We start from the raw sequence: 27,413 nt of genomic DNA, 5'->3' as shown, positions 1-27,413 counted from the left end.
CCTCTGCATGTGCTTGCTGCATGGCGCCCCGAGGCCCCACCACTGGGTTCCGTGCGGGCAGGTAGGAAACAGGCGTCCCTCGTTCACAAAGGCCTGTCCTTGTCTCGCTCTCCCGTGAGAATGTCTCACCTGATTTGGACACGCTGTCCCCCTTTCCTTGAGGGGACCGTGCTGACTCCGTGGGTGTCCCCATCAGACGGGGTCGGGGGGCTCTGGAGCAGCTGCCATGGGGGCCTCTCCCGTAGGAGGCACCCAGCAGCTGTGGCCCGGCAAGGAAGAGCTCGCCCAGAGCACCGCGAGGCCCCGAGGCCGGGCTCTGCTGGGCCCCCAGACGGTGCCCCCCAGACGGCAAGCGCCCTAGGCGCTCTGCTTCCTGTTGGGAGTGTCCCCGCCCTGACCAGCTCCTCTGCGCTCAGGGGTCTTCATCCTGGCTTCCGCGGGCCTCAGGGAGCTTCCTTGTTTTCTCTTGGGTGACTCTAGTTCAGGCAGCCCAGGGTCTGTCCTGGCTTACCCCCTCTCCCCACCTTGGCCACCTTGAGGCCCTGGCGTGCAGCCTTCCCAGGCTCTGTCCCAGAGCAGGGACCCCTCCAGGCCGGCCCCACTCCCTGTCGGAGCCTCCCCAGCTCGCCGCTCTCATCAGGGCTCTGCCCGTCGGCCCCAACCTGAACCGCACCGCATCTGGGTTTCTTTCCAAGCGGTCGGCAGCGAGAGAGCTTGGCTTACACCTTCAGTGCTTCTCCTACTGCCCGTGTCCATCCTCGCCCCGGTCAGATCCTCCGTTACTGTCCTAGTACCGAGATTCCAGACAAGTGGCATGGAATGGCAGACAGCTCGCTGCTCTCCGTCACGTTCAGATGGGGAAGGGATTCCTGGTGGGGGTCCTCCATGGGGGCAGGAGCCGGCGGGCAGAGGAGGGGACAGGTTGGGGGCCTGTGCGGGCAGCAGCCTCCCACCACCTGGTGGGCGTCTTCAGGCAGCGCTTCCTCGGGCCGTCAGGTGCCAGAGAACGTTTGAGAAACTGGAGAGGATGGGCCAGGCCCTGCCTCGGAAGAACTTGGCGCTGGGCCCTTGGGTGGTGGTGCAGCTTGATGCGTCTGTGCTGCTTTCCTGCCTGGGTGTTCTCGCACCACTCTGCCCAGGTGGCACTTGAGCTGCCCGCTTTCCAACCCCGGGGCACCGGAGGGGCAGGGGGAGCAGCCCGTTGCCCTGGGCCCGTGTCCGTGCGCGCCTTCCCAAGGAAGCCAGCAGTCTGCTTGTCGCGGTGTCCGTGTTCACAGCACCCAGGGTGGCAGTCACAGCCTCTGGGCCCTGGCACCCGTCCCCAGGCAGGGCGGAGGTGGTGCGGGCAGAGCTGGCGGCAGAGGCGGTAGGCGTTGTAGGCGCTGCGGCTCTGCGTGTGTGTGCAAGTAGAACCTCCTTTCACTCAACTGGAATATTATTTTGCAGTGTTATATTTGTGAATAACTTTGCCTTTGGTCCTGAGGTGGATCACCAGCTGAAGGAGCGGTTCGCAAACATGAAGGAAGGTAACGAACTCCCCTTCCCGCCCCTGTGCATCCCGCGTCTGCACCTGCTCGGGGCTGTGTAGCTCTGGCCCTGGTCACGGGTGGTGGAGTCCTGACTGGCATCGGGTTCAGCCCTGGTGCAAAGGCCTCAGGCAGGGGGTCCCGTCCACCGTGGCTCTTACTGTCACCTAGGCTGTGGGCGGGGGCCTCGCAGCTCAGCGCGTGTGGTGGAATAGACCCGACGCCTCCCCCGCTCAGGCCCCAGCTTGCAGCCGGCCTGAAGGACTGGGGCGGGGGGCCAGATTAGCAAGGGAGCTGCAGGCTGGCTGGTTCATTTGGATTTCCCGGAGACAGGGAGTGACTTCTTAGTTCAAGGACATCCTGCCTTCTCCTGAAGGATACTTCACTGTGTATGGGAAACTGAAACTTGATTGGGTGTCCCCACGTGATCTGAAACCCTAACCTGGGGGCGCTGAGGGCACGGGGGTTCCCCTGGCCGGCCCCACGGCCTTTGCCGGCCGGGCCTTTCCCGTACTTGGACCCGGGCTGCCTGGCCAGCGCCACCCCCCCTGCTTCCCCTTCCCCCTCACCCTTGGTCCCCGGGCCAGTCGAGACCCGGACGCTGGAGGGGACCTCACCTTTCTCGTGTCCAAGTCTTGGAAGCGCTGCCAGAACTGCTGGGCACAGCTCTGGAGGGAGAGGTCATGGGGCGGAGCTGAAGGCTGGGTCTGTTCTCAAGTCAGGATCCGTTCAGCATGTAGGAGGGCGCGTTCTCCCCGGACTTATGAAAGTGTGTAGACTCACGGGTCACCTTGGTGCTTTTGTGGAGCGAGTGCTGTTGGCATCTGGCCAGAACTTTGTATGGGGGAGGTCTCGACAGGCCACGAAGAGACCGGGAGGGAAGTGCCAAGGCCCAGCGCTTGGGACGACGGGAGCTCCTGGTGTCTGAGCGGACTCTCCCCTCCTCAGGAACGCAGGCGGGGGTTGTTCAGTTTTCCTGTGTCCCGAGCTCCTCCCTCTGGCATGGTGAGCCTGAGCAGGGTGGTCCCCGAGTGAGATCCCTCCAGGCCACTGAAGGTGCAGGGAGGGAGCTGCTTCGAGGTCTTGGCTTAGCCGCCAGGGTGGGTCGCGCCCGCCCAGGCCCAGCAGCACACATGAGGTGTCCCTTAGCTGTGCCTGGGGCGTCCTTGTGCACATGGAGCATCAGACCAATGCAGACACCTGGGCGGGAGCCTTCTAAACAGCTGGGAGCTGACCAGCTTCTTTGAACCTAGTTTGTGTTCTTGTGCATGCCCCTGGGTCCCATGGTGAGTTGGGCTTAGGCTCAGAGTGGGAGAGCAGGTCCGGTGTGTTCCAGGAAGAGGGGACGGAGGAGCGGCTGCTTCTTCAGGCCATCCTCCCCAGTCTGCCTCCCTCAGAAAGCTGGGCGCTTTCTGTCCCAGCCCCATCGATGGTCCTGACAAGCAGGGCAGCAGCTGGGGGACCCAGGGAGGGCCCGCGTTTCCCCTTGTCCTGTGCCCTTGCGCCTGCTCCTCACCTGCTGCTTTGTTTCTTCCCCGTGGGGAAGCCGGTAGCTTCCCATGTGTGGTGAACACTCAGGATGACGGTGGCTCCGTCTGTGCCCTGTGACGCACTCTGCTCCGGGAGCGTGGGGGTCATCCCACCCCTCGTGGAGTCGCGGGCTTCTTTCCCTGGATGCCCAGTCGCACACGGCCAGGCTCTGGTCCTCGGCCAGGGGCTGTCGCCATCCATGTGAGAGCTCCAGCCTCAGGTGCCCATCCTTCTCGGGGTCCTCCTGGCAGGACGGGACCGGTCTCCCGGGCCCGCCGTGGGCTGTGACCTCAGTGTGAGGCCGGATATGCTGTTGCCCCGCGTGCCCACGGCCTCGCTGGGCTCTGCCCGCTCCCCTTCCTGGGGCCTGGCCGGGGATGAGGCCCTGACAGTGTGTCCCCATGCTTCTCCAGTCGTGACATGAGATGGCAGGAGTCACCTGTCCTGCAGGGAGGTCTCCAGAAAGCGTCTTCATCATTGGGCTCATGAGGGCGGCTTCTCTGGCTGCTGCTGCTGCTCCGATTCCCATGTCAGGTCTTCCCTGACGTGCCGCAGGAGCCCCGGCAGGGCAGACGTGCTGCGCTCTGTCCTGCCCACCCCCCACTGCTCCCTGTCCCCACAGCTGCGGGGAGGCCCCCATGCCGTCCTCATGTCCTCTGTGGCCGGGAGAGAGAAACGGGGTGTGTCCCCCACGTTTTGTTATGAAACATTTCAAGCAAACAGGAGAGGGGAAAGAGTCACCCAGCATAGACGCAGAGAGTTTCCAGCTGCCCTCAGCACCACCGGCTGCGTGTGTGTTTGCGTGTCTGCGTGTGCAGGTGAGCGTGAGCCTGAGCATGCGGCAGGGTCGCTCCTGATGGTTTTGTGGGAACAAGCGCCCTGCCCGGGCCCCTCTCCTGAGCACTCGGCGCCCATCCCCGCACCCCACCCAGGAGAGGAGCGTGGGTTCCTGCTCTGCCAGCTGTCACAGGCGCCTCTTGGGCTGTGCGGTCCCGACTCTCTAGCCTTAGGGCCTCGGGTTGTGGCCCCTCCATCTTTTTGGATGTGGCCCGCTGGGCATCGGGCCTCGTTGTCTCGTGGGATGTCACCCGTTCTTCACTCGTCCCTCGTGGTCATCTTGACCTTGCCCTCCACACCCCATGTCCCACCTGAGCGCCCGGGTGTTGCATGCAGCCGGTTCGGGGCCCCTGCTGACATGCCCACAGAAGTCCCCTCAGGGCACCTGTTGTCCCAGAAGCCTTGCAGGGGACACATTCCTAATTCGAGCATCCTCCCTTCGACACTCTTCAGGTGCGCCCAGGGGACCCCCTCAGCCTCTGGCTGCTGTGACTGCTGGCACAACCAGCCGACTGCCCAAACTCTCCCCTAGCCAGCCCGGGACCTGGCATCGCCGCCTCCTCGGGGTGGGGAGCGCCCAGAGGCCAGGCTGGGGCTCAGGGAGCCGTGAGCGCGTGCGCGAGCAGTGGGCTCATCCTGACTGCTTCAGTTTACTCGTAACGCGTCTTCTTTGACTTTTATATTTGGTTCTGTATTTCCTACGCTGGAACGTTCTGGTGTATTACGTTTCCTGACAGTGTTTCATACAGGATGGGGGAAACGTCTGTAACCTGAGGGTGACATCATCAATCATGGTGACCTCTCTGCAGGAGGCTGCGGGTCCTTGTGGTTCTTCTTTTCCCTACAATGACTGCACACGTGCCCGGAGTTAATTGGAAAAACTGTTTTCTGTGCAGCTGTTGCTGACCTGACCCTTTCAAGTTCTGTCTGTGTGGGGTCAGGGCCCAGTTCTGCCTTAGGTTCTGTCTGTTCCTGTGGATCAGGACCCGGTTCTCCCTCAAGTTCTGTTTGTGTGGAGTCTGGGCCCCGTTCTCTCTGAGGTCCTGTTTCCCTGGAGTCGGGCCTCGTCCTGCCTCGGGTTCTGTCTGTGTGTGTGGATCAGGACCCGGTTCTCCCTCAGGTTCTGTTGGTTCTGTGTTAGGGCCTGGTCCAGCCTTAGGTTCCATCTGTGTGTCCGGACCCGGTTCTCCCTCAGGTTCTGTCTGTCTCTGGGGTCAGGGCTGGTTCTGGTCCGGATCTGGTGTGGGTGTGGCACATCTAGACAGTGCAGAAGTTGTAGAGGGGGTGCCCAGCGGGCCCCACGGTGAGACCCAGGGGACTGTGAGGCCCTGAGCGCGTCTTGAAGGAAAGCAAATCGTGAGACGGGTCAGAGCTCTAAGGCGCCACTTTGTTTGCTTTCATCTGTGAGATTAACTCAGGCCTACCAGTCCCTCGGCTTTTCTGTGTTCAGGGGCCTGGTTTCTCTGGGTGCTTTTGCGTCCTGGTGCTCTAACCTTCATCAGGCTCTTGCTCGCATCGCGTGCTGCTGTCCCCACGGCCGGCACTGATCCCTCTCTGTGTTTTAGGTGGCAGAATTGTGTCCTCAAAGCCCTTTGCACCTCTGAACTTCAGAATAAACAGTAGAAACTTGAGTGGTAAGAGCTCTCCTATTGCCGAGTTCTTAACACGTGCAATTATGAGCACTGCCATGGGTTAAAGCGGGGTCGCCTGCCAGCAGTGGTGACGGCGGGGGGCGTCCTGGGCACTGTGGGATGTGGAGCGGCGGCCGCACTCACTCCATGCAGGAGGCCCCCAGTTGTGACAACCCCAGACGTCCCCAGACGTGGCCCTGGGCAGGACCGTGGTGCCGGGACCCAAGGGAGCAGTGACAAGGATGAGCAGCAGTGTGTGCGGGCCCACGGGGTGGCAGGACCCTCAGGCGCTGGGCATCCTCGTGGCTGCTTGGTTGCCACATCGGCCCCCGCAGGCCTTTGGAGCCCGCCCTGTGGGCTTGTCGCCCTTGACCTTGGCCAGGCGCCTGGGTGTGGGGAGGGCCGTGGGCACCTCCCCAGCCGGCGGTTGGGACGCGCCTGGGACCTGAGCCCCGCCATACCCCTCCCCCTGGTGCCCTGGCGACCCCTGACCCCTGTGCCCCGTTGTGCACAGACATCGGCACCATCATGCGCGTCGTGGAGCTGTCGCCGCTAAAAGGCTCGGTGTCGTGGACGGGGAAGCCGGTGTCTTACTACCTGCACACCATCGACCGCACCATAGTGAGTGGCATCCCTTCCTCCCCGACCCGCCTCTCAGCTAACGTGGGTGGGCAGAGGTCCTGCTCCCAACCCGGGGTCCCGAGCGCTCACCGCGCCCGTCACTGCCTGACGTCGGTGGGTCTGGGGTGTGGCTCTTGTCCTGACAGGGTTTTCCATCGCTAATGAGACATTTTCTTTTCCTTTTCCGTTTTTAGCTTGAAAACTATTTTTCTAGTCTGAAAAATCCAAAACTCAGGGTAAGTTTGTGTATTTGCCCTTGATCTCTAAGCTGACCAGGGCCCGAGGCATCCCGAGTGGCCGGGCGTGGGCCTGGGCGCTGGGGCCCCCTGGCTGTGGCGGCCGCGTCTTGAGCAGCTTCACCCTGGCCACATTTCTTGAGAGATTTTGGGGGAAGATAGGTTGGAATTACAACCTTTCAAAATGTCCCACGGCCTTGTGGTCATCACTTTGTCTCTGAATCTCGTGGGACGTCTGTCCCAGTGTCTTCCTCTTTGGAGGCTCAGACAAGCACGTGAGCCTTGGAGGAACCCCCTGCCCGGGCCCTTCCTGCCGCACTAGGGCCTCTGGGTCAGGGCATGGTGACGGCCACCCCCACCTGGAGACAGAGGGCGGCCTTGCGGGTGGCCCTGTCCTCCCTCCTCTTGCCGTGGGTGTCCCTCAGCCCTCGCCTGTGGACAGCGCGCCCCTTGGTGGGGAAATGGTTGTGGGGACCTTGGGACCGCCCGCCGCGGGTGGGGCCAGGCCTGGCCGTCCGGGGGGCCACCGGGTTCCCAGCAGAGACTGGGTGTGGGGTGTGTGTACCTCGCTTTCCCCCGGGGCCAGGGCTGCAGGGCCCCTGCAGGCAGGAGGGTCTCCATGGTGCCCGCGGTTCAGAGGATGAGCCCCCCGCTTGCTCCCCAGGAGGAACAAGAGGCAGCTCGGCGCCGGCAGCAGCGGGATAACAAGAGCAACACGACCACCCCCACCAAGGTGCCCGAGAGCAAGGCAGCCATGCCCGCCGACACCCCCATGGTGAGCACCCTGCCCCCAGCCAGATGGGGTGCCCCGGTCTCGGGGGAGGGAGCCAGGCTGCCCCCGGGAGCCCACGTCGCCGGCTGGTCCCTCACGTGGTCTTCCACTAGGACTCTGGTGCTGAGGAAGAGAAAGCCGGGGCGACTGCTGTCAAGAAGCCGTCTCCCTCCAAGGCCCGGAAGAAGAAGCTGAACAAGAAGGGCCGGAAGATGGCCGGCCGGAAGCGCGGACGTCCCAAGAAGATGAGCACCACCAACCCCGAGCGCAAGCCCAAGAAGACCCAGAGCGCACTGGACCTGCTGCACGCCCAGACTGTGTCGCGGGCGGCGTCACCCTCGCCGCAGGGTGAGTGCCTCCTCGCCCCCGCCCCGCTGTGCTCTGGGATCCCGGGGAACCTCACTGTTATCCCTTTTCCTACCGGCCTGGGCAGAAGCCACTGCGACAGCGTCTGCACTGAGTATTCGGTGGGGGGCGTGGTGCTCCAGCTCCAAAGCCTCCCGAGGGCTCTCCGGGGGTCCCGTGCAGAAGCCCCGCTCAGGCAGGGCGAAGTGCCGTGGTTTGGGGTCTGGTGGCAGCTTGGCTGGGCAGCTGGGGCGTCACGCAGGGCCTGGTGTCTAGGGAGCGTGACCCGCTGTCTCCCTGCAGGCGCCCCCTACCAGCTACCTCCCAGCACGCAGCGACGCCCCCCAGAGCAGCTGCTGCTGGCGCCCGCCCCGCCCGCCCTGCACAGGCTGCTAGGTGAGCCGCCGGGGGGGCGGGGGGGGGTGGGCGGGGCGGCTTGTTCGCAGACCCCCTGGGAAACCCACGCTGCATGGCCAAGTGCACCACCCCCAGGGCTCAGGCTCAGTCCTGCCAGGGCGCGCCTGGGCTTCGGGGTCAGCGGGGCCCCTACGGCGGTCTGAGGCTGCGGTCCTGCCCCAGGGGAAGTGAGGCCACGTCTGGGGCATCGTCACAACTGGAGGGGGGGCTCCTGGTGTCGAGAAGGTGGAGGCCAGGGATGCTGTTCCACCACCCACGGTGCCCAGGGTGCCCCACAGGGAAGTACCCAGCCCCGTGTCTGCAGTGTCAGGGAGACGTGTCCGGGATAAGCCCGGTGCCCCGAGGGAGCAGGGCCCTGTCCTGCCAAGTCGAGCTCGTGCTCACGTGGCTGGGCTGCCTTGAGATGCCTCGTCCCTTCAGAAAGTGGATGAAGGAAACTCTGGTACAGTTTTCTCAATTCAACATCAGTAGCATATATTTACCGAGAAGACCGGCAGACTGGCTGATCGCAACCCATGTGTCCTTGGGGAGAACGAAAACGGGCTGGGGATGGCAGGAGCTGCGAGGGTCCCCACGTGGGTGCGAGCCCCACGTGGCGGGACATGCTGAGGCAGTGTGGGGACACGGGCCGCGGCACGACAACGGCACCGTGCAACCCCAGCACCACTTGGGCCCTGGGGAGCCTGCGCGTCGTTCCCGAACCCCACCCGCCCCTGCCTTGAGCCTCAGCTGGAGGGTTTCTGAGTTAAAACCTTGTCTTGGCTCCGCTCGTAGAATCCTTCAAGATTCAGTACCTACAGTTCCTGGCGTACACAAAGACCCCTCAGTACAAGGCCAACCTGCAGCAGCTGCTGGACCAGGAGAAGGTGAGCCGCACCTGGTGCTGCCAGGCCCAGCTCCCCTCACCTGCGGGGCCTGATGGCCCCCGGGCCGCGGCTGGCCGGGCCCTGCTGCCCCATTTGAGGCGTCCTCGTCTGGGGACAGTGTGCCCTGCAGCCTCGGTGGCGGAGCTGGGGTGGGGGGCTGTGAGGTGCGGCCGCCCTCGGGCCCGGTGCGGGCACCCCGGCTTTCCTGGGGGCAGGAAGCGTCAGTCTCTGTGGCTCCTGGTCACGTGGTGCCACGTTCCTGGGTGAGGCCCTGATGGGGGGTCTGGCCAATCTCCTCACGGGTGCGTGTCCACCAACGTGTCTGCCAGGCGGGCTGCGAGTCAGACGGGGCGCCCGTCCCGGGGGCCTCATGCTCACGGCCCTGCCCCGCAGGAGAAGAATGCCCGGTTGCTGGGCGCCGTGCAGCAGCTGTTCGGCCACTGCCAAGCTCAGAAGGAGGAGATCAAGAGGCTTTTCCAGCAGAAACTGGATGAGGTAGACGCCCTGCCCTGGCCACCCTGAGGCCACGCAGACGGCCCTGGCGTGGGATGGGGGGCAGGCGGGGCCCAGGGCCCAGCCCGGACGTCTGACTAAGATCCAGAAGGACTGGTGCCCTCCTGGTGCTCTTCACATTGAAAGTCTCCCTGGAGGTGGTCAGAGGGAGGCTTCCTGCCTCGTGATGCCCCCGGGCCCCCCGTGAGAGCCCCCCTGTGCCGTCGTTTGTCCTCAGCTGGGAGTGAAGGCGCTGACCTACAACGACCTGATCCAAGCGCAGAAGGAGATCTCGGCTCACAACCAGCAGCTGAGGGAGCAGACGGAGCAGCTGGAGAAGGGCAACCGGGAGCTTAGGAGCCAGAGCCTGCGGCTGGTGCGCCGGCGGGGGCCCCCAGGCCCCGGGTCCTGGGATGGAGAGATGCCCGAGGGCAGCCCCGAGTCTGCGGCAGTGGGTCCTGGCAGCCCCCCGTCCCCCCTCAGGATCCTCGTGGGGTGTCCGGGGGCTTCCGACCCCTCACGGCCACCTGCCCGTCCCCACAGCTCAAGGCACGGTGCGAGGAGCTGAAGCTGGACTGGTCCACGCTGTCCCTGGAGGGCCTGCTGAAGGAGAAGCAGGCCCTGAAGAGCCAGATCTCGGAGAAGCAGAGGCACTGCCTGGAGCTGCAGGTAGGAAGCCTGTCGGAGGCGGGGGGGCTCCGGGCTTCAGCTGGGGCGCCAGAACCAGCGTCCTAGGCCCAGTCCCCGCCACACCGCCTGGGCTTGCGAGCGCCTTGTTTCTGAGGCTGCCGCTGGTGGCCCTCGCTTGCACCGTGAGAACAGCTCGTGCTGACAAGCTGAGCAGAGGATGGTGCGGGAAGGAAGGACGGACAGATCAGCGCGCGGGTGCGGGCTTCCCGGAAGCCCGTCTGCAGGCCGAGGCCTCCCACCACGTTTGCGTCTCCCCAGCGAGGTTTCGTGATTTACATGAAGCTTTTGCCGTTGCCTGGCTCTGGGGGCTCTTTCAGGGATGGGTTACTGCAGAATGGCACTGCAGTGAATTCCTCTGCACCGGAGGCTGCTCTGGAGGCTACGTCCTTAAAGACACGCTTCCCCCAAGTAGCCGTCGGAGTGGCTATAGGTCCCGGGATACGGTGTCGCACTGCCTCCTGTGGTGGCCCGGCCCTGCTGCCAGCCTGTGTGCAGGAGTCGTCTCGGGAGGCTGCGCGCTGGGTCCTGACACTCCTGTGTCACCGAGAGGCGGCCCGAAGCTGTGGGCCCTTGATTCATTGTGGGGAGAGCCCAACGATGCCTCGGGCCCCCGCCCCCGGGGCCCCCGCCCCTGGGGCCCCCGCCCCCGGGGCGGGGCCGATACCTTACCCTCACGGTCGTGGTGACAGCCACGGAGCCTGGGCCCCTCGCTTCCTCAGGCCGGCGCATCTGCCCGTCACACTAGCCGGCCCACATCCCTCTCGCTCTCTCAGGACCGTCCCTGCCAGTGAGGTGCTGGGCGTGGGGCCTCTCAGGCCTGACGCCTCCTCTCGTCCCCCAGATCAGCATCGTGGAGCTGGAGAAGAGCCAGCGGCAGCAGGAGCTCCTTCAGCTCAAGTCCTGCGTGCCGCCCGACGACTCCCTGTCCCTGCACCTGCGCGGGAAGGGTGGCCTGGGCCGAGAGCCGGAGGCCGAGCCTGGCCGGCCACACCTGGAGCTGGACTGTGCCAGGTTCTCCCTGCACCACTTGAGCAACATGAGCCCGGAGCTGTCCATGAACGGCCACGCGGCCGGCTATGAGCTCTGCAGCGCGCTGAGCCGGCCCTCGCCCAAGCAGAACACCCCCCAGTACCTGGCCTCCCCCCTGGACCAGGAGGTCGTGCCCTGCACCCCGAACCACAGTGGCCGGCCGAGGCTCGAGAAGTTGTCTGGCCTGGCCCTGCCCGACTACACCAGGCTCTCCCCTGCCAAGCTGGTGCTGCGGCGCCACCTGAGCCAGGACCACACAGCCAACAGCAGGGCGACCGCCAGCGATCTGCACCCACGGTGAGCTCGTGGTGGGGGTCCTTCTGAGCGGGGGATCGTCAGTTTGGAAGAGAATCTCGGGGGTTGTTAGGCCCAGGCGGCCAGCTCTGAACGCAAAATCGCGGCTCTGAGGGCTCCCCAGAAAATGACCGAGGACACGTCTGGTTTCCAGAGCTGAGCACACCAAGGAGAACGGCCTCCCGTACCAGAGCCCCGGCATCGCCAACAGCATCAAACTGAGCCCACAGGACCCTCGGCCCTCGTCCCCTGCGGCCTTGCAGATGACGGGAGAGAAGGGCAGTGAGAAGGTGAGGCCACCGCTCTTGTGAAAGTGCCCATGCGCGCGGGGTGGTGTAGGGCTGAGAAGGCAGGTGGGAGGCTGCCTGGCCGCGCCCTAGCCCTTGGGTGAGGCTGGAAGAGTGGGATTGACTCTGGGGAAAGGAGAGGCCGGGTTGAGCAGCAGGGGAGGGGAAAAGCCTGCTGCGCTCCTGTGATGGGGTGCATGCTGGGGTGATGGGCGGGGGCCCTGGCAGGTTGGGAGGATCGCTTTGGGGTGGGGGTGACTTGTCACTGGTTGGAGGACTGCTGTGTCCCTCGGGGCGGTGCTCAAGGTCCAGTTTCCTGGTCAGCGGGAGCAGGCCGGCCCGGTGGTGTGTCTGCAGGGTTTGAAGGAGCGCACCTACGCCAGCAGTGGGGAGGCCATCACCAGCCTGCCCGTCAGCATCCCGCTCAGCACCGTGCAGCCTAGCAAGCTGCCAGTCAGCATTCCTCTGGCCAGCGTGGTGCTGCCCAGCCGCGCCGAGAAGGTGGTGAGTGAGGCCCTCGGCCTGGAAGCCTGACGTCCCCAGGCACTGTGTGTAGGCACCAAGAGAGCCATTGCTCTTGTTCTTTCCCCTCGAGGCCCAGAGCATTCTTGTTCAATTGCACGTGGTTGAGTTTTGAGCTTATCGTGAGGCCCAAGAAAAACAGAATGTCTCATGTCCACATTTAATTCCAGTAACATTTTGCCACTTTTATCTTAGATCCTTTTCGTAAAAGGTGACGTGTGCAAACGGAGAGGGACTAAAGCTTCCAGATTCTATAGAAACTTCTCCCTTTCCTTCTAGTTGACATGTGCATTCAGCCTCACACGCATGGACTTGGAAATGACACTCTCCTGTGGAGTGGGCTGTTCCTGTCTATGGAGATGTCACTCACACACAGCTCACCCACCTAAGGTGTTCGGTGCAGTGGGGTTTAGTACATTCACCAGTCATGCAGCCATCTCTAGTTCCAGAACATTCCATCCCCCCAAAAGGAAGCCCATCCCCACCAGCAGTCACCCACATCCCCTCCCCAGCCCCTGACAACCACAAACCCACTCTCTGTCTCTGTGGATCTGCCTGTTCTGGACGTTTCCCATCAATGGAATCACACACCGTGGGTCCTTCTGTGTCTGGCTTCTCTCACTGAGCATCGTGTTCTCAGGGTCCATCCACGGTGTAGCGAGTGTCAGGGCTTCACCCCTTTTCATGGCTGAGTGATGCTCCACCATATAGACGGACCACATTGTGTTCATCCATCACCTGTTGGCAGTCATCTGGGGTGTTTCCACTTTGGGGCTGTTGTGAATCGTGCTGCTGAGGACGTGCGTGTGCGGGTTTTGTGTGGGTACTTGCTGTTGTCTGGCTCCATGTAGGAGTGGAGTTGCTGGGTCAGATCATAACAGCTGCCCTCACTGCTCTCCCTGCCCATTTATCCCTGGCCCAATGCTTGCCCATTAGCCAGGGCCATCCCTTAGAACCGAGGTCAGACACCTGTGCCTCACCTTGTGAGAACCTTCCCGTGGCTGCTCACCAGGCTCACACCCTGAGCGGCCACTTGCCCTTCCGTGCTCGCGGCCTTGGGCCCTTGGCACATCCTGCGGCATGTGGCCGGATCAGCTGACAACCTGCACTTTTTCTCCGCAGAGAAGCACCCCCAGCCCCGTGCCGCAGGCCCGAGAGTCCTCGTCCATGCTGGAGAAGCAGATGGGTGCTGGCGCCCACGGCTCCGGGGGCAGCGCTGCTGGGAGCAGAAGCCTCGCCCTGGCCCCCGCAGGTAAGGGCTCCCTCCCATGCGAGGACCCAGAGATGCCGGGTGGGCTCAGCACGTCAGCTGCACAGCGCAGCCCGGGGCTCGGGGGCTCCGAGCTAGGCTGTCCCGCTCTGCTCATCTCAGCGGGCTGTGCTCGGCCTGGGCCCATGCCGGTCCTCTGGGCGGTGGCGTCCTCGTCCATCCGCGTTCCAGCCAGTTCTGCTCCTCCTCAGAGAGCTCCGAGTGAGGCTTCCGGGCGGGGCCCTGCGACCTAGAGGGTGCCTGTCGCCACTGCCCAGCCATGGAGCCCATCGGGGGCGGCGGGCATGTGTGGTCGGGTTGCTTGCCTGTGTCCGCACGGCCTGATCCACGCCTGTTCTGGGGGAAAAGAGTGCAGCCAGGAGGCTGATGCTGGGACGGGCGTCCCGCCTCGGGCGCTGCTGCTCTCGCGTGGGGAGGGCGTCACCGCTGGCGGTGCCCGGGGTCCACTGGCTTGTGCATGAGCTCCAGGGCCCAACCGTCCCAGGCCCAGAAGTGGGAAGAGCACACAAGTGATGGCCCAGGGGCCCCCACTTGTCCTCACCTGAACCTGGTTCCGTGGTGCCGTCTCAAGGTGCTGGGCACTGAGCGTGCAGAGAGCTGAGCTTCCTTGCACTCCGCCGGGTTTGGCCAGGTGGGCATCCTTTCCCGGACGAGCTCCCCTGAGAAAGCGTGTCCTTCCCACAGGCTTTGCCTACGCCGGCTCGGTGGCCATCAGCGGGGCCCTGGCAGGCAGCCCGGCACCGCTCGTCTCTGGAGCCGAGCCCCCGGCCCTGGACGAGTCCTCCAGCTCCGGAAGCCTCTTTGCCACTGTGGGGTCCCGTAGCTCCACCCCTCAGCACCCCCCCCTGCTGGCGCAGCCCCGCAACTGCGGCTCGGCCTCCCCTGCTCCACAGCTCTGTGCCAGTCCCCGGCTCGGCGCCCAGGGCCCGCTCCCCGATGCCAGCAAAGGAGACCTGCCCTCTGAGGCCGGCTTCTCGGATCCCGAGAGTGAAGCCAAGAGAAGGATCGTCTTCACCATCTCGGCCGGCTCTAGCAGCGCCAAGCAGTCGCCTTCCAGCAAGCACAGCCCTCTGTCCTCGGGCGCCCGTGGTGACAGCGGCCAGAGCCACGGGCAGGACAGCCGCAAGAGGGGCAGGAGGAAGCGGGCGGCGGCGGGGACCCCCGGCCTCAGCTCGGGCGTGTCCCCCAAGCGCCGGGCCCTGCCGTCCGTCGCTGGCCTCTTCACCCAGTCTTCAGGGTCCCCCCTGAACCTCAACTCCATGGTGAGGCTGGGAGTGGCGTCGGGGGCGGTAGGTCCAGGGCGCTCCAGGGGCCTGCTGACGGGCTTGTGCGTCTGACCCCTCAGGTCAGCAACATCAACCAGCCCTTGGAAATCACGGCCATCTCGTCCCCCGAGAGCTCCCTGAAGAGCTCGCCTGTCCCTTACCAGGACAACGACCAGCCACCCGTGCTCAAGAAGGAGAAGCCCCTGAGCCAGACCAACGGGGCCCACTATTCCCCACTGACCTCGGATGAGGAGCAGGGCTCTGAGGATGAGCCCGGCAGTGCCAGGCGAGTGGGGCCAATGGGGCAGGTCCTTGTGGCCAGGACGCAGGGCAGGCAGCTTCCCACCTGCCGCTGGGTGGTGGGCGCAGGGTCCTGACCTCGCTTGGGGTACGTCCTGGAGCAGACAGGCCCCTTCCCGGATTATTCACTTTAACTGTGTAAGAAACAGCCCGTGAAGGGCCCAGGGCATCTGAGAGCCTCTCGCCACGTGCATGTGGGGCAGGGCTGACCCCGGAGTCTGCAGCTCCCGGGGCAGCGGCGCGAGGCGGGTGTTTCTTGGTGGCAGAGAGAAGGGGAGGGCAGCCACCACGGCGGAGAGCCAAGAGGCAGGCGTGCAGGCTCCCATCAGCGCCTGGTGTCCACTCAGCTGACGGTGAAGAGTGCTTTCTTCCTCGGGTTTTTTTTTTTTGATAAGAGCTTTATTAGGTATAATTCACATACCACACTGCCCGCTTGAAAGGTGCGACCCAGTGGTTTTTGACGTATTCGTGGGGTTGTGAGGCATCACCGCTGTCGGTTTTAGAACATTTTCATCGCCACAGAAAGAATCCCTGTACCCTTAAACACTGATTCCCCAGCCCCTCCCCAAGCCCCTGGCCCCCACAATCTACTTCCTGTCTCTGTGGATGTGACTCCTCTAGGGACCCCGTGAGTGGGATCAGGCAGCGTGTGTCCTTCTGTGTCTGGTTTATTTCACTGAGCGTCCTGTCCTCAGGTTCATCCGTGGTGTAGCAGGTGTCAGAACCTCCTTCCTTTTTAAGACTAGTATTTTTCTGTGTGTATATATCACATTTTGTTTATCCACCGTGTGTCCGTGGATGCTTGGGTTGCTTTGTTTTCAGCTGTCGTGAATCGTGCTATGAACGTTCCTATACTACATGTGTTTCTACTTGCAAATGTGTTTTCAATTTACCCAGTACTTAGGCGTGGAATTGCTGGATCTCCTGTGGCGAGTCTGGGTTTAACGTTTTGAGGAACCACCAGACTTTTCCACGGCAGCTGCCCCATCTCACATTGCTGCCAACCATGCACTAGGGTGCCAGTTTCTCCACAGCCTCACCGGCACTTGTTATTTTCTGGGTTTGTTTTTAGTACGGTAGCTATTTCTGTGAGGGTGTGGTGGTGTCGTGGTTTTGACCTCATCTCCCTCGTGGCTGACGATATTCAGCATCATCTGTTCCTCAGACAGATGCCTGTTCAGGTCCCGGCCCCACTCTTGAGTCGGGTTATCTTGTGCTGCTGTTGTTATGTCGTGAGGGTTCTTTAGACGTCTATGTACCGGATCCCTCGTCAGGTACGGGATCTGCAGCTGTGTTCTCCCGTCCTGTGGGTGGTGTGTTCACTCCATTGCTGGTGTCCTTTGAGGCATAGGAGTGTTCAGTGTTGACGAGGCCCCGTGTGTCGTGTATCCTTTACTATTATTATTATTTTTTAAAATTTATTTTTTTTTGGCTGCGTTGGGTCTCTGTTGCTGCGTAAGGGCTTTCTCTAGTTGCGGCGAGCGGAGGCTACCCTTCGTTGAGGTGCGTGGGTTTCTCATTGCAGTGGCTTCTCTTGTTGCGGAGCAGGGTCTCTAGGCGCGCGGGCTTCAGTAGTTGTGACATGCAGGCTCAGTAGTTGTGGCGCACGGGCTTAGTTGCTCCGCGGCCTGTGGGATCTTGCCGGACCAGGCTCGAACCCGTGTCCCCTGCATTGGCAGGCGGATTCTTATCCACTGCGCCACCAGGGAAGTCCCTTTCTTTAATTTTGTTTAATGCTTAATTTATTTATTTTGGTCGCTCCGGGTCTTAGTTGTGGCATGTTAGCTGCGGCATGTGGGATCTTTAGTTGCGGCATGCAGACTCTTAGTTGCGACACGCATGTGGGATCGAGTTCCCCCACCAGGGATCGAACCCGGGCCCCCTGCACTGGGGACGCGGAGTCTTACCTGCTGGACCGCTGGGGACGTCCCTGTGTTTTCTTTAGTTGCCTGTGTTTTCAGTGTCTTGTTGAGTTACTCTTCCACGTACGAAAAGTACGTTGTACAAGTCCTGGATTCTTTGGCGAGTTCTGTGTCTCTGGAGGTCGTAGTTCTTCGGGATGGTCCACAAAAATCCTGACACGCGAAGCACACACTGCTGTGTACTTTGGTGCAGCTATGGGTACAGCTTGCTGGGGAGTTAACGTGCTAGGTGCTGCACATCTGCCTCTGTGGACGACGCAGTCTCCTAGAGCTTGAGAGCATGTTAAGCACGGAGACGGTTCTGTCTGGGACTCACGGCTGTCTCTGCGTGTTGGGAAACGGCATCCCTGCTCCTCCGCCGGGGCCCGGCTCTCAGCTGTGTCCCCCACCACAGCCGTCATCGTGCTGGCACAGGCGCCACCGCACGGGCATGGGGGCGCCCAGGGGCCCTGACGGCGTGTCGTGCATTGCCGGCTTACCGACCCTGCTGGGCAATTCGGTGTAAACGTATAGCGCTCCGGTGTGCCCGTGGACTGCAAACATTCATTATCTCTTTTTTTTTCCTGATAGAATTGAGAGAAAAATTGCAACAATCTCCTTAGAAAGCAAATCTCCTCCGAAAACCTTGGAAAATGGTGAGTTTGGTGTTCCCGATGCCTGAGTTCTTGGTGCCCGGCCTCTGAGGAGCCACATGGGGCTTCCAGAGTGGTCCCTGGGCGGTGTGGGTGCCGCCCAGCCTCCTGGCCCCTTTCCCTGTGGACATGGCAGGCACTCTGGGTGCTGCCTGGGTAGATCGGGCACGTGTGGTGCTCTGTGCCGACACGCCGGCCCTCCTGCACAAGCAGCCCTGCTCCCTGAGTTTCTCCCACGGCCCCACCCTCGCCAGGTCAGCCCCGTCCTCCGCCAAGGGGCTTGTCTTGGGGGTGGGGGTCATTCCGAGCTGGCGGGGGTCTGGTCCCCGCAGCTTACGCTCTGCGCCACCCAGCCCAGGCCTCACAGCCGCTGCCTCTCCTGGCAGGGGGCGGCCTGGCGGGAAGGAAGGTGCCGGCCAGCGAGCCGGTCAACAGCAGCAAGTGGAAGTCCACCTTCTCGCCCATCTCCGACCTCGGCCTGGCCAAGGCAGCCGACAGCCCGCTGCAGGCCGCCTCCGCTCTGAGCCACAACTCCCTGTTCGCTTTCCGGCCCGGCCTGGAGGAACCTGGCGCGGCTGATGCCAAGCTGGCTGCCCACCCCAGGAAGAGCTTCCCAGGCGCGCTGCCGGGGGCGGGCGGGCTGAGCCCCAGCAGCCATCCCGCCAGCGGCTTCACCCTGGGCGGGGGCCTGGCAGCCGACCTCAGTTTACACAGCTTCAGCGATGGTGCTTCTCTCTCCCACAAGGCCCCCGAGGCGGCCGGCCTGGGCACCCCCCTGAGCTTTCCCGGCCCGCGGGGCAAGGAGGGTGGCGCTGCAGAGCCCGGCCCCTTCGTGAACAAGAGGCAGCTGGATGGACTGGCCCCGAAGGGCGAGGGGGGCCCACCTGTGTGCGGGCCCGCGGACAAGGCCTCAGCAACGCACGGCAAGGCGGGCAAGGGCCGTGACCGCGAGCCCGACGTCAAGAACGGCCACAACCTCTTCATGGCCGCCGCTGCTGCTGCTGCCGCCGCCGCCGCCGCACCCCCCGGGGGCCTCCTCAGCGGCCCGGGCCTTGCCCCGGCAGCGTCCTCGGCAGGGGGCACAGCCCCATCCGCCCAGACCCACCGCCCCTTCCTGGGCACCTTTGCCCCCGGCCCGCAGTTCGCACTGGGCCCCATGTCCCTGCAGGCCAACCTGGGCCCGTCCGTGCTGCAGTCCCTGTTCAGCTCCGTGCCCACCGCCGGCCTGGTGCACGTCTCAACCGCCGCCACCAGACTGACCAACTCGCACGCCATGGGCAGCTTCTCCTCCGGGGTGGCCGGCGGTGCAGTCGGAGGTAGGCAGCGCCCTCTGGCCGTGCGGGACCCGCTGGGGGACGGGCCGCGGGCCGCATGCTGTCACCGGTGCCCTCCGGGACCGCTGGGTTTAACCACCGCTGTTTGCAGGTTCCCTTCCAGGGCCCCCTGAGGGGGGAGAGGCTGTGCCCGCGTATCCCCTTGGGTCCACTTTGCACCCGTCACCTCGTTCCTTTTCGCGAAACGCGGACGTGACTGTCGTGTGGGCAGAGCGCTCAGGCGTGAGTCGGCCTGTGCCAGGCTCTCTGGTCTGACGGCGTCCCTCTCGCTCTCAGGGGAGCTGGCGCCAGACGGAGCTCTCTCCTTCCTCCCTCCAGAGGTCACCTGTCAGGCCTGACGCAGCCCGGGCTCTGGGCAGCCTTGGGGCCGGCGCTGGGGAAGAGCCAAGGGCCGCGGCGCCCGCCACATGCACCGTGGCGCGTGCGTGCGGGGTGGAGAGGAGCGCAGGGAGCCACAGCCGGCCCCTCACTGGGCACGGGCGCCAGGGCTGGGCTGGGGAGGGGAGGGGAGGGGAGCCGTCCTGCAGGTAATCCCAGCGCCTGTGCTCCCGCTGCCTGCGCTTTGCCCTCACCTGTGCCGCTCGCACGCGGAGCTGGAGCTGCAGCCGCCATCGGCTTCCCCTTCTCCGCGCGCCTTCCTTGGCTTGGCTGGCGATACCCGCCTGTTGAAGCTGGGTTTTTCTCTCCTGTTTGCAGGTGCCTTTAACCACGCGGTGCCTCCCGCCTCCGCTCATCCGTTTGGAGCCAGTTTCGGCAGTGGGGCTGCATGTCGCAGCGCCACGCTGAGCCTAACCCCGCTGCAGGCGGTGGCCAGCACCCCGGCCTCTTCCTTTCAGGCCCCGTCCCCTGCGGAGCCGAGGCCGCCCCCGCCCCCTCCGCACCTGGGCCGGCCCCCTCCGGGGCAGCCCGCCCTCCACGCCCCCCCCCCTCCTAACGCCGCCTTGCCTCCGCCCCCCGCGCTGCTCCCGGCTAACTCTGAGCCCGTGCTCCTGCAGAACCTCGCGTCCCTCCCAGCTAACCAAGCTTTCTTACCTGCCTCCTCTGCTGCCTCTGTGCCGCCTGCTAACGCCTCTCTGTCCATCAAGCTCGCCTCACTTCCGCACAAGGTGTCCCGCCCCTCCTTCACGGTGCACCACCCGCCCCTGCCCGGGCTGGCCCTGGCCCAGGCCGCGCCCGTGATCCCGCAGGCCAGCTCCACGGGGCCGCCCGCCGTGTGGGTTTCCCTTGGCATGCCACCTCCATATGCCGCGCGCCTTGCGGGGGTTAAGCCGCGATAAAGACCTTGCTTAGCTAGCAGTTCGTATTCTGTAAGGTAAGGCTAGAGCTCGACCAGGCGGCCCATACGAGAACCTGAACTGACCTTGCTTTGCAGAGAGCAGGCGGGCCCGCGGGGCTCCGTGGAGGCGCCCGGGGGCCAAGGCTGCTCTCCTGCGGCCGGGAGGTGCGAAGGCGAAGAGCCAGGGAGGCAAGGGAACCCGGGCAGCGAGAGCAGAGAGAGGGAGGGTGTGGCTGGCCCCGCCCCCTCCGGCCGCTGCCGGTGGACCCTCCCCCCAGGTCGCCCAGGGAGGGGGCCAGGAGGAGTCAGTCAGGGCTGGCGTCCTGGCCGGGTGGAGCCCAGCTCGAGCTTGCCGCCACCCTAGGCTTGGCGTCTGCAGCAGCCCAGGACCTGGGCAGCCCAGGACCTGGGGTCATGGGGGCAGCTCAGGATCCCAGCTTTGCCTTGTGTGCGCTCTTGGGCCCCTCAGCCCGTTTCCATAAACGCGCCTTATGTAGGGTTTGGGGGGAGCTCAACACGTTTAAGGCCCCAGGTACACGGCAGGCCTTCAGGACGTGGGGGTCGTGCGACGTCTGTTGGGCTCCTTAGCTAGAGGGCCTCCCTGCAGGGGCCGATGGGCAGCAGGGTGAGTGTGGTGCCAGCCCCACAGGCAGGAATGCCGGGCCGGTGGGGGGCTCTGTAGTTGTGGCCGAGGCCTGGCTCCTCCGGCCTCCAATGCGCACGGCCTGGCCTGTGCCTTTCAGACCGTCCGTGTGGGGTCAGCGGAGACAAGCGTAGGAAGTGCCTGCTTTCGGGAGCTGGACGGGGCAGGTGTCTGCGAGGCCTCCAGGGAGGGTCCTGGGCCCCGGTGCAGCTGGCCCGGCCACTGCTGGTGCCGCGTCCACATCCCCCTGGGGCCAGGACTGGAGCAGGGGTTCCGCCTGCTGTCCTTGGCTGTCTGTCGTGTTTTTAAGTGGAAACAGATGGGAGGCCGCTGGAGTCTGACGGCCTCCTGGTCAGGGTGCAGGTCATCGGACAGCCCTACCCGAGGCCTGGGGATGGGCTGTGCCTCGGTTGTTGGAAAAGCCCAGAAGGTAGGGCAGCTCAGCCTGCAGTGGCCTCGCGCCGTCAGAGGAGCTTGGAGAGGGCAGACATGCACTGGGAGGTCGGGGGCCAGGCCCACAGTGGACGCTGCCTGCCTGCCATCCTGGCCGCGCCGGCCTCACTCCTGGGGCGTGCAGGCTTGTCCTGGAGCGCTGCCCGGCGTGGGGACCGGGGAGGGTCTCCTGGGGAGGAGGGGAGGCCAGGACCCAGCCAGCGCCCCACACGCACTGGAAGGGCCTGGGGACAGGACCTCCTGCCTCTGACGGGGCCCAGAGGCGTGGCTCAGGGTGCTGCCACCACCACATCTGCCATCTGTCGTCCGTCCGTCCGTCCGTAGGTGGCTCTGGCGCCCTGGCCTGGGGGTGCGACAGGCTCGTCTGGGCGCGGGGCTAACGCTACGCTGCCTTTCCTCCCACGCCGTGTCCGCAGGTAACTAGGATTTCTACCTCAACCGCGAGACTATGCAAGGATGGGGCGGGCTGGCGGCGCGGGGCCCCCCGCAGGACGGCGAGGATGGACGGAGGCCAGAGGACAGGCTCTACTGTGAATCAGCGCCGCGCAGAGCTGCGGAGACGGCGCGCTGGGGCCTGGCTCCAGCCTGTACTGTCGATAGTTTTAGATAAAGTATTTATCGTTTTTTAAAAAGTATAAACAATTTTGACTTATTTTATTCCACCGAAGTCGTGAAGGCAACCTATCGAGAGATGTAGATACTATATATATGAGAGAATATATGTAAGGACGTCGCCGAAGGACCGGCCCGCCGCGGAGACGCCACCAGCCGGCCCGGTGCTATCTCGTCGCCAGGCTCGCGCCTCCACGTGCTCTTGGTGCTGACTCTCCAGGTTGACCACGCCGACGCCAGGCCCTAGCGCCTGGCGTGTTCATTCCCGCCGCTCTTCCCATACCAAAGGCGGCGTCTCCAGTGGAGGCCCGCCCCGCCATCACTGTGAACGGCCTCGGCTCAGCCCTCGGGATGGCGCCTTTGGCATCGGAACGGCGGTCCTGCGCGGCAAGGCTGCGGTGGCGGAGCCTCGAGGAGGGGACCTGTTCTCAGTGGTGCTTGTGAGGAGGGTCTGGTACCCGACTCTGCTGCCTGCCTGGCTGGCTCGCTCGTGTGACAGGTGCATTTACTTTTGTACGTCTCCGCTCGCCCTGGGCTCACGCCGCAGCCCCCCCGCTGCAGGGTCGGCTCCTGTGGTGGCCGGGGACGCAGGCGGGTTAGTCGTGGGTGCCTGCTGTGTCTACAGGGGAGTCACACTGACAGGTGACAGTATTTTATAGAGAGGTGATGAAAATTTATAAATTTCATAGACGGACTTCATTTATTTTTAGACTGTATGACGAATACACAGTAAACTAAAGAGAAAAAGAAGGAAGGAAAGTGAGGGGAAACCCTCACGCCTGTTCAAGTGCACAGCGGCGCTGGTCCAGGGCCCGCCTTGCTGGGGTGACACCTGCTCCACCCGAGCGGCCACGGTGGTGCTTGGGAAGGGATGTGCTGGGGGTGGCTGGGCAGGAGGGCTGCTCCCTGAGGCTCCGAGGTGGCCGGTAGGGCTCTTGGTCCCTCGAGCACAGCACCTGTGACCAGTCCTGGGTCCCTGGGTGGAGCAATGTTGTCTGTGTGCCTCCCGAGAAGCTCTTGGTCCCCGGAAAGGGCCGACATCGGCCAAAGGTGCTGACAGGGGGCCCGGACCCAAGGTGGGCGCCCCAGCGAGGGCTGAGCGTGGGCAGTCGGAGCCCCATCCTCAGGTGCTTGCCCCCCAGGCAGCACCCGTCAAGGAGCGCGGGAGGGGGACCTCTGTGTGGCGGCCTAACGTGAGCCTTCCCTGGCCTGGTCAACTCCACACACCCTTCAGAGGTGGACGCCACGGGCCCTCTGCCTGCCCGCAAGCGGGGTCAGTGTGGTGGCCGAGGCCCAGCCCCGCTTCCTGACCCCCGGGACGCAGGCCACAAGGGTCAGAGCGGGCCAGTGCGCTGCCTGCAGCCACCTCTACACCGTGCGGGGCAGCAATCAGGCTAGAGACGGAGCCTTCCTCCTGTGACCGCCCGCCCTGCCCCCTTCCCCCCAGGTCGGTGCTCCCAGTGCACAACGGTGCTGTCCTGACCCCCGGCCCCCGGCCTCTCCAAGAGGCTCCCCTCCCCGTGTCAGGAACACAGGGCTCCCGAGAAAGCTGCGGCGCTGCCAGCGGAGCCCCCATCTGAACAAAGGACACTGTACACAAACACTGCGTCACTTCCGGGAGGACAACCGCGCCGCGTCCGTCCTCTGCACGCACACGCAGGCACCAGGGGACAGACGACCCGCGTGGGGCCTGCCCCACTGCGGGGCCCAGCTTGGCCTCTCCACACCCACTCTCCGGTCCCAGCTTGAGCGCCGCCGCTGACGCCAGCCACGGGAGTAGGGCGCCGGCTGGTGTGCGTGGGGAGCGGCCCTGCGGGAGCCCCACTGCTGCTGCCGACGCGGGTGCTCCAGGTCTGACGGCTGCCGTCGCTTTGCTCAGGAAAACCTAACAACTAGGACAGCCTTCGGTCAGGGGATGCGTTCTCTGTTCAGCTATGAATTGTGACCTATTTAAGAACCACCACCCCCCCGCCGCCCTTATTTATCCTGCCAGCCGGCCCGTCTAAAGTTAGGACTGTTTGTTCTCATTTACACATCCATCCACGCTGGCTCTCGCATCCCTGCCTTGGTTTGTAACGCAGACGGGCTTTGCTTTCTTGTTCTGGTAGCCTGTGTTTCAGCTGGGGCGCTGGCTCCACCCCCTCTTCCCAAGGGAACCCCACTGCACTGCGTTTCCACCTCTAGACGCTGTAATAAAATACCTGTTTTCACTTGAACCTGGTCTGGTGGCAGTGTTTCTTCCCGACCGTGACACGGCAAGGTCCTGGAGCGCAAAGAGGGTCCCGGGCTGTGATCACCATCCCCAGTTGGGGAGGACGGTCACTCCCAGCAGAAGCCCCACCTGCCGGCAGGCCCTGTGACCACAGCAGACAGTGAGCCCCACCTCAGGGAGGCCCAGCCCCTCCTTCAGGGCCGACACCTGACTAGGTCAGGCCCACCCAGGGTGGGCCTCCTTCTTGACTAACTGAAACCGACTGCTTGGGTACTTTTCACACCACCAACAAAACCCTTCCCGAAGTCCCGCCTGCACTCAGAGGGAGGCCTGTGAGCCCCAGAGGCCCTGTGGGCTGGGCCCCAGCCTCCCTACCTTTCCTGGCTCTGGGTTCTAAGCCTCCTCTCCTCTGTTCCTACTGGGCACTTAAACCTTGAACCTGGGCAGGGCCTCACTTCCCTCAGGACCCCGCTGTGACTCTGCGGGACCAGCAGCCTGTGGAGGACAGAGGTCCCTCTCTGCATTCACTGCACCGCCGTCCCGTGTGAAAAAGAGGTACCTTTATTTGAACAGAACAAACCGGCCACCCCAAAGGCGCACCTTCCAGCTCTGCCCAGAGGCGTCCGGCCGGGGCCTGCCCCTTCAGCAGGAGAATTCACAGCAGCCCCAGCACGGGCCCACGCCCTTCACAGCATCACCTAATGTTGTACATTCAGCCTGCACGGGGCAGGAGAGTTGCACCAGCCTCAGGCACCTGCCAGGGCTGGATGGACGCACCCAAGGGGCTGGACACAGCTCCTGGGAGGGGACACCTGTCCCCTGGCAGCAGCATGTGGCAGTGAGGTGCCAAACCAGTCCAGTGGGTCCCAGTGCATCCAGAAGGGGCTTGCTGGGTTGTTTCTTCAAAAAGACAGCCCCTGTGGGTCCTGCGGCTTTTAAAATCTTTAAACCAAGACACCTCCCACGGCAAATCCAGGCTTGGCCAAGAAACCCGGGACCCAGGGAGGGTTCATCCAGCCCCCAGCAGGAAAGCTGAGGAGCCCCACACCCGGACTCATGCCTTCAGGCCGCTCAGCTGAAACCTGGCCTCCTCCGATATGCCGAACTGCTCCAGGGGATCCTGTGTGGGTGGACGATGGCAGGGGTGGGGGGGACGGCATGAGCCTGGGCCCAGAAGACCCCCACCTCCCACCCCTGCACCCACGCACACCTTGCCGGTCATCTTCTGGATCTCGTTCCGGTAGAAGATGAGGCTCCTCCGCATGAACTCATAACTGGGGAGGAGGGTGGTGTGAGTCCACAGGGCCTGCCCCGCCCCTGCCCCAGGCCCCCAAGGTGGCCGCACCCCACCTGGCTCGACGCAGAGCAGCCATCCACTCCTGACACTGCTCCTCACTGCAGCATTCAAAGTGATACTTCCTCTCTGGGTCCTCTAGGAAGCCTGCGGAAGGAGTAGCCCCCATCTGTCCCCGCTCCCTCCCACCTCCCCCCCACCCAGCCCTCAACTTCCTCTTGCCATTGTCCATGACTGGCCCCTTTCTAGCCCCGGCCCGCCTGGGCCCACTGCTTCCCACCAGCTGGGTGTCGGCTGAACTGTGTCCCCCAAAAGATGTATGTTCGAGTCTTAAAACATGAGACATTTCCCAAGACTATGAATCTATCTGGATGTGGAGTCACTGCAGGTCTAAGTAGTTACAAGCAGTTAAGCTGAGGTCACGCTGCACTAGAGTGAGCCTCTAATCCAACCGAACTGCTGTTCTTAAGAAAAGTGAAACCTGGACACGACCACACAAGGGAGAAGATCCCACGAAAAGGAAGGCAGAGATGGAGTGAAAACGGTCGCCAGCGACCCCCCCAGAAGCCAGGAGAGAGATCATAGGGACAGATTCTCCTTCAGAAGGAACCAGCCATGCCAACACTCTTGATGTCACACTTCTTGCCCCCCAGAACTAGGAGAAATAAGTTTCTGCTGTTTAAGCCCCCTAGTCTGTGGCACTCTTCTTGCAGCCTCTCCACGAGACTAGTTACAAGCTCCGTCTTCGCCTGCAGACCCCACCCTCTCAAGACGACCCAGGAGAATCCTCCCAGTCCCCCAGCACAGGGCCCTGATCCCAGGAGAAATGAAACAGTTACAGCGAGGCACCCCGAGAGGGCAGCGCTCCCCAACAAGACAAGGGCGGCCTCTCGGGTAGTGCGCTCGGCCTGGGCCCCCACCCGGAGGAGCCAGCGCGAGTGGGGCTGCCCGGGACACTCGACTCAGCCTCTGGGGACTCAGGCGGGGCCGCGCCGGGGTGGAGCGGGGAGCGACGGGGTCAAGTAGCCTCGCCCCAGGCCGCACTCACTGATGGAGAAGCCGCTGGGCTCTTCCTGAGCGACTCTGCAATGCTCCAGCAGCAGGGCTCCGACGGGCTAGGGGCAGACAGGGGCATGGGGGCGGGCACCGGGAACCTGCCCGCCCCCCGCCCTGCCCCCGACTCCAAACCCCCGCCCTCCAACTGCGGCCGCCCCCCCCCCAACTCCGGACCCGGACCCGGAGCCCGACCCCAACCCCCGCCCCCTTCCCGGCCCTCCCCGCCGCCCTACCTCCGCCTCGTCCGTCCGGAAGTAGAAGAGGAAGTTGACCACCAGCTTCACCAGCCGCCGTTTCACCACTGCGGGAACAACGCGGGCTCGCACGGGTTCCGCGGCTGCCCACCCCCGCCCCCCTGCCGCCCGGCCGCCCGCTCCGGCGCCCCGGGCCGCTCACCGCTGCCCTTCTTGGGGCCCCGCATGCCCAGCTCGGCTGCCATCTCGGCCGGCTGCCGGGACAGTGCCTGCAGCTCCTTCTCGTTATAGCGCATGGCGCCGCTGGGACCCAGAAAGCGGAGCGCTGGGCCGCGCCCTCCGGGCCGCCGTCCCCGCTCGCGCCGCTGCCGGCGTCAAGAGTCCCACGGCGTCGTCCCGGAAGCGCGGCCGAAGCTACCACGCCTGCGCGCTTCCGGACCGCTCAGCCTGTCCTACACCGGCGAGTGGCAGAAGCGTCCCGGGGGCCGCCGGGGCCGAGTAGAACCCTCGTGGGGCGCACAGGGCAGGGCAGTAGGCAAGATGGACGGTTGTCATGTAACCAGGCAACAAGGTGGACCCGGGGTGGAAACAATAAAGCACCCCCACGACCGATAGCGCCCAGTACTCAAGGGAACAGGCGGACGGGAGTGGGAAACAAGAAGCAACTCGCTATCCCGCGAGAACTGACTCCGCGCGAGTTTGGCCGACCGAAAGGACATTGAGAGCCGATGCGCACGCGCGCTTCGGCTTCCGGCCTGCACTCTCTGCTGCCCGCTTTCTTCCAGCCTCCGAAGCGTCTAGCCCGCGCCGCTGGGCGGGGCGGGCATGCGCACACGGAAGACCCCGCCCCACCTG

General features: G+C 64.1%; 2 protein-coding genes across 9 annotated transcripts in view; one reads left to right on the top strand and one right to left on the bottom strand.

Annotated features, from left to right (window-relative positions):
• DOT1L (DOT1 like histone lysine methyltransferase) overlaps positions 1 to 24,461 on the top strand; it is a 57,600-nt gene extending 33,139 nt beyond the window's left edge. For 3 of the 8 annotated variants that reach the window (XM_081230745.1, XM_081230748.1, XM_081230751.1), the window contains 21 exons: positions 1,447 to 1,526; positions 5,459 to 5,527; positions 6,039 to 6,145; positions 6,340 to 6,381; positions 7,046 to 7,156; positions 7,267 to 7,501; positions 7,802 to 7,894; positions 8,690 to 8,781; positions 9,175 to 9,276; positions 9,512 to 9,649; positions 9,817 to 9,942; positions 10,805 to 11,289; positions 11,441 to 11,576; positions 11,880 to 12,077; positions 13,218 to 13,347; positions 14,050 to 14,627; positions 14,711 to 14,916; positions 17,423 to 17,487; positions 17,871 to 18,800; positions 18,910 to 19,040; positions 19,515 to 19,683. In XM_081230745.1, coding sequence (XP_081086871.1) covers positions 1,447 to 1,526; positions 5,459 to 5,527; positions 6,039 to 6,145; positions 6,340 to 6,381; positions 7,046 to 7,156; positions 7,267 to 7,501; positions 7,802 to 7,894; positions 8,690 to 8,781; positions 9,175 to 9,276; positions 9,512 to 9,649; positions 9,817 to 9,942; positions 10,805 to 11,289; positions 11,441 to 11,576; positions 11,880 to 12,077; positions 13,218 to 13,347; positions 14,050 to 14,627; positions 14,711 to 14,916; positions 17,423 to 17,487; positions 17,871 to 18,800; positions 18,910 to 19,040; positions 19,515 to 19,604 — 4,144 coding nt within the window. In that variant the 3' untranslated portion in view covers positions 19,605 to 19,683. Of the gene's footprint in view, positions 1 to 1,446; positions 1,527 to 5,458; positions 5,528 to 6,038; positions 6,146 to 6,339; positions 6,382 to 7,045; positions 7,157 to 7,266; positions 7,502 to 7,801; positions 7,895 to 8,689; positions 8,782 to 9,174; positions 9,277 to 9,511; positions 9,650 to 9,816; positions 9,943 to 10,804; positions 11,290 to 11,440; positions 11,577 to 11,879; positions 12,078 to 13,217; positions 13,348 to 14,049; positions 14,628 to 14,710; positions 14,917 to 17,422; positions 17,488 to 17,870; positions 18,801 to 18,909; positions 19,041 to 19,514; positions 20,131 to 21,606 lie in introns of those variants that run through there. The other 5 variants (XM_081230752.1, XM_081230747.1, XM_081230746.1 and 2 more) reach the window with 5 other exon arrangements.
• A 91-nt stretch (positions 24,462 to 24,552) lies between these two features.
• Positions 24,553 to 27,320, bottom strand: PLEKHJ1 (pleckstrin homology domain containing J1). Its single transcript, XM_081230757.1, has 6 exons — positions 26,761 to 27,320; positions 26,598 to 26,665; positions 26,357 to 26,423; positions 25,365 to 25,455; positions 25,225 to 25,288; positions 24,553 to 25,134 (listed from the first exon to the last, which is right to left on the bottom strand). Exons 1-6 carry the CDS (start codon positions 26,852 to 26,854, stop codon positions 25,069 to 25,071), a joined length of 450 nt encoding a protein of 149 aa, XP_081086883.1. The 5' UTR covers positions 26,855 to 27,320; the 3' UTR covers positions 24,553 to 25,068.
• Positions 27,321 to 27,413: the final 93 nt, after the last annotated feature.

The sequence above is a fragment of the Mesoplodon bidens genome (genome assembly GCF_964165515.1).
Source record: "Mesoplodon bidens genome assembly, chromosome: 4".
NCBI lineage: Eukaryota > Metazoa > Chordata > Mammalia > Artiodactyla > Ziphiidae > Mesoplodon > Mesoplodon bidens.
Note: the sequence above shows the minus strand (reverse complement) of the source record. Positions and strands in the feature narration are given on the sequence as shown.

What these genes read in the sequence shown, in the direction of transcription:
- PLEKHJ1 (XM_081230757.1), bottom strand. Translation starts at nt 26,854, where the DNA reads ATGCGCTATAACGAGAAGGAGCTGCAGGCACTGTCCCGGCAGCCGGCC. An exon ending in TCCGGACGGACGAGGCGGAG is followed by an intron (nt 26,424 to 26,597) that starts GTAGGGCGGCGG and finishes GTCTGCCCCTAG; the next exon opens with CCCGTCGGAGCCCTGCTGCT. An exon ending in GCTGCTCTGCGTCGAGCCAG is followed by an intron (nt 25,289 to 25,364) that starts GTGGGGTGCGGC and finishes CCTCCTCCCCAG; the next exon opens with TTATGAGTTCATGCGGAGGA.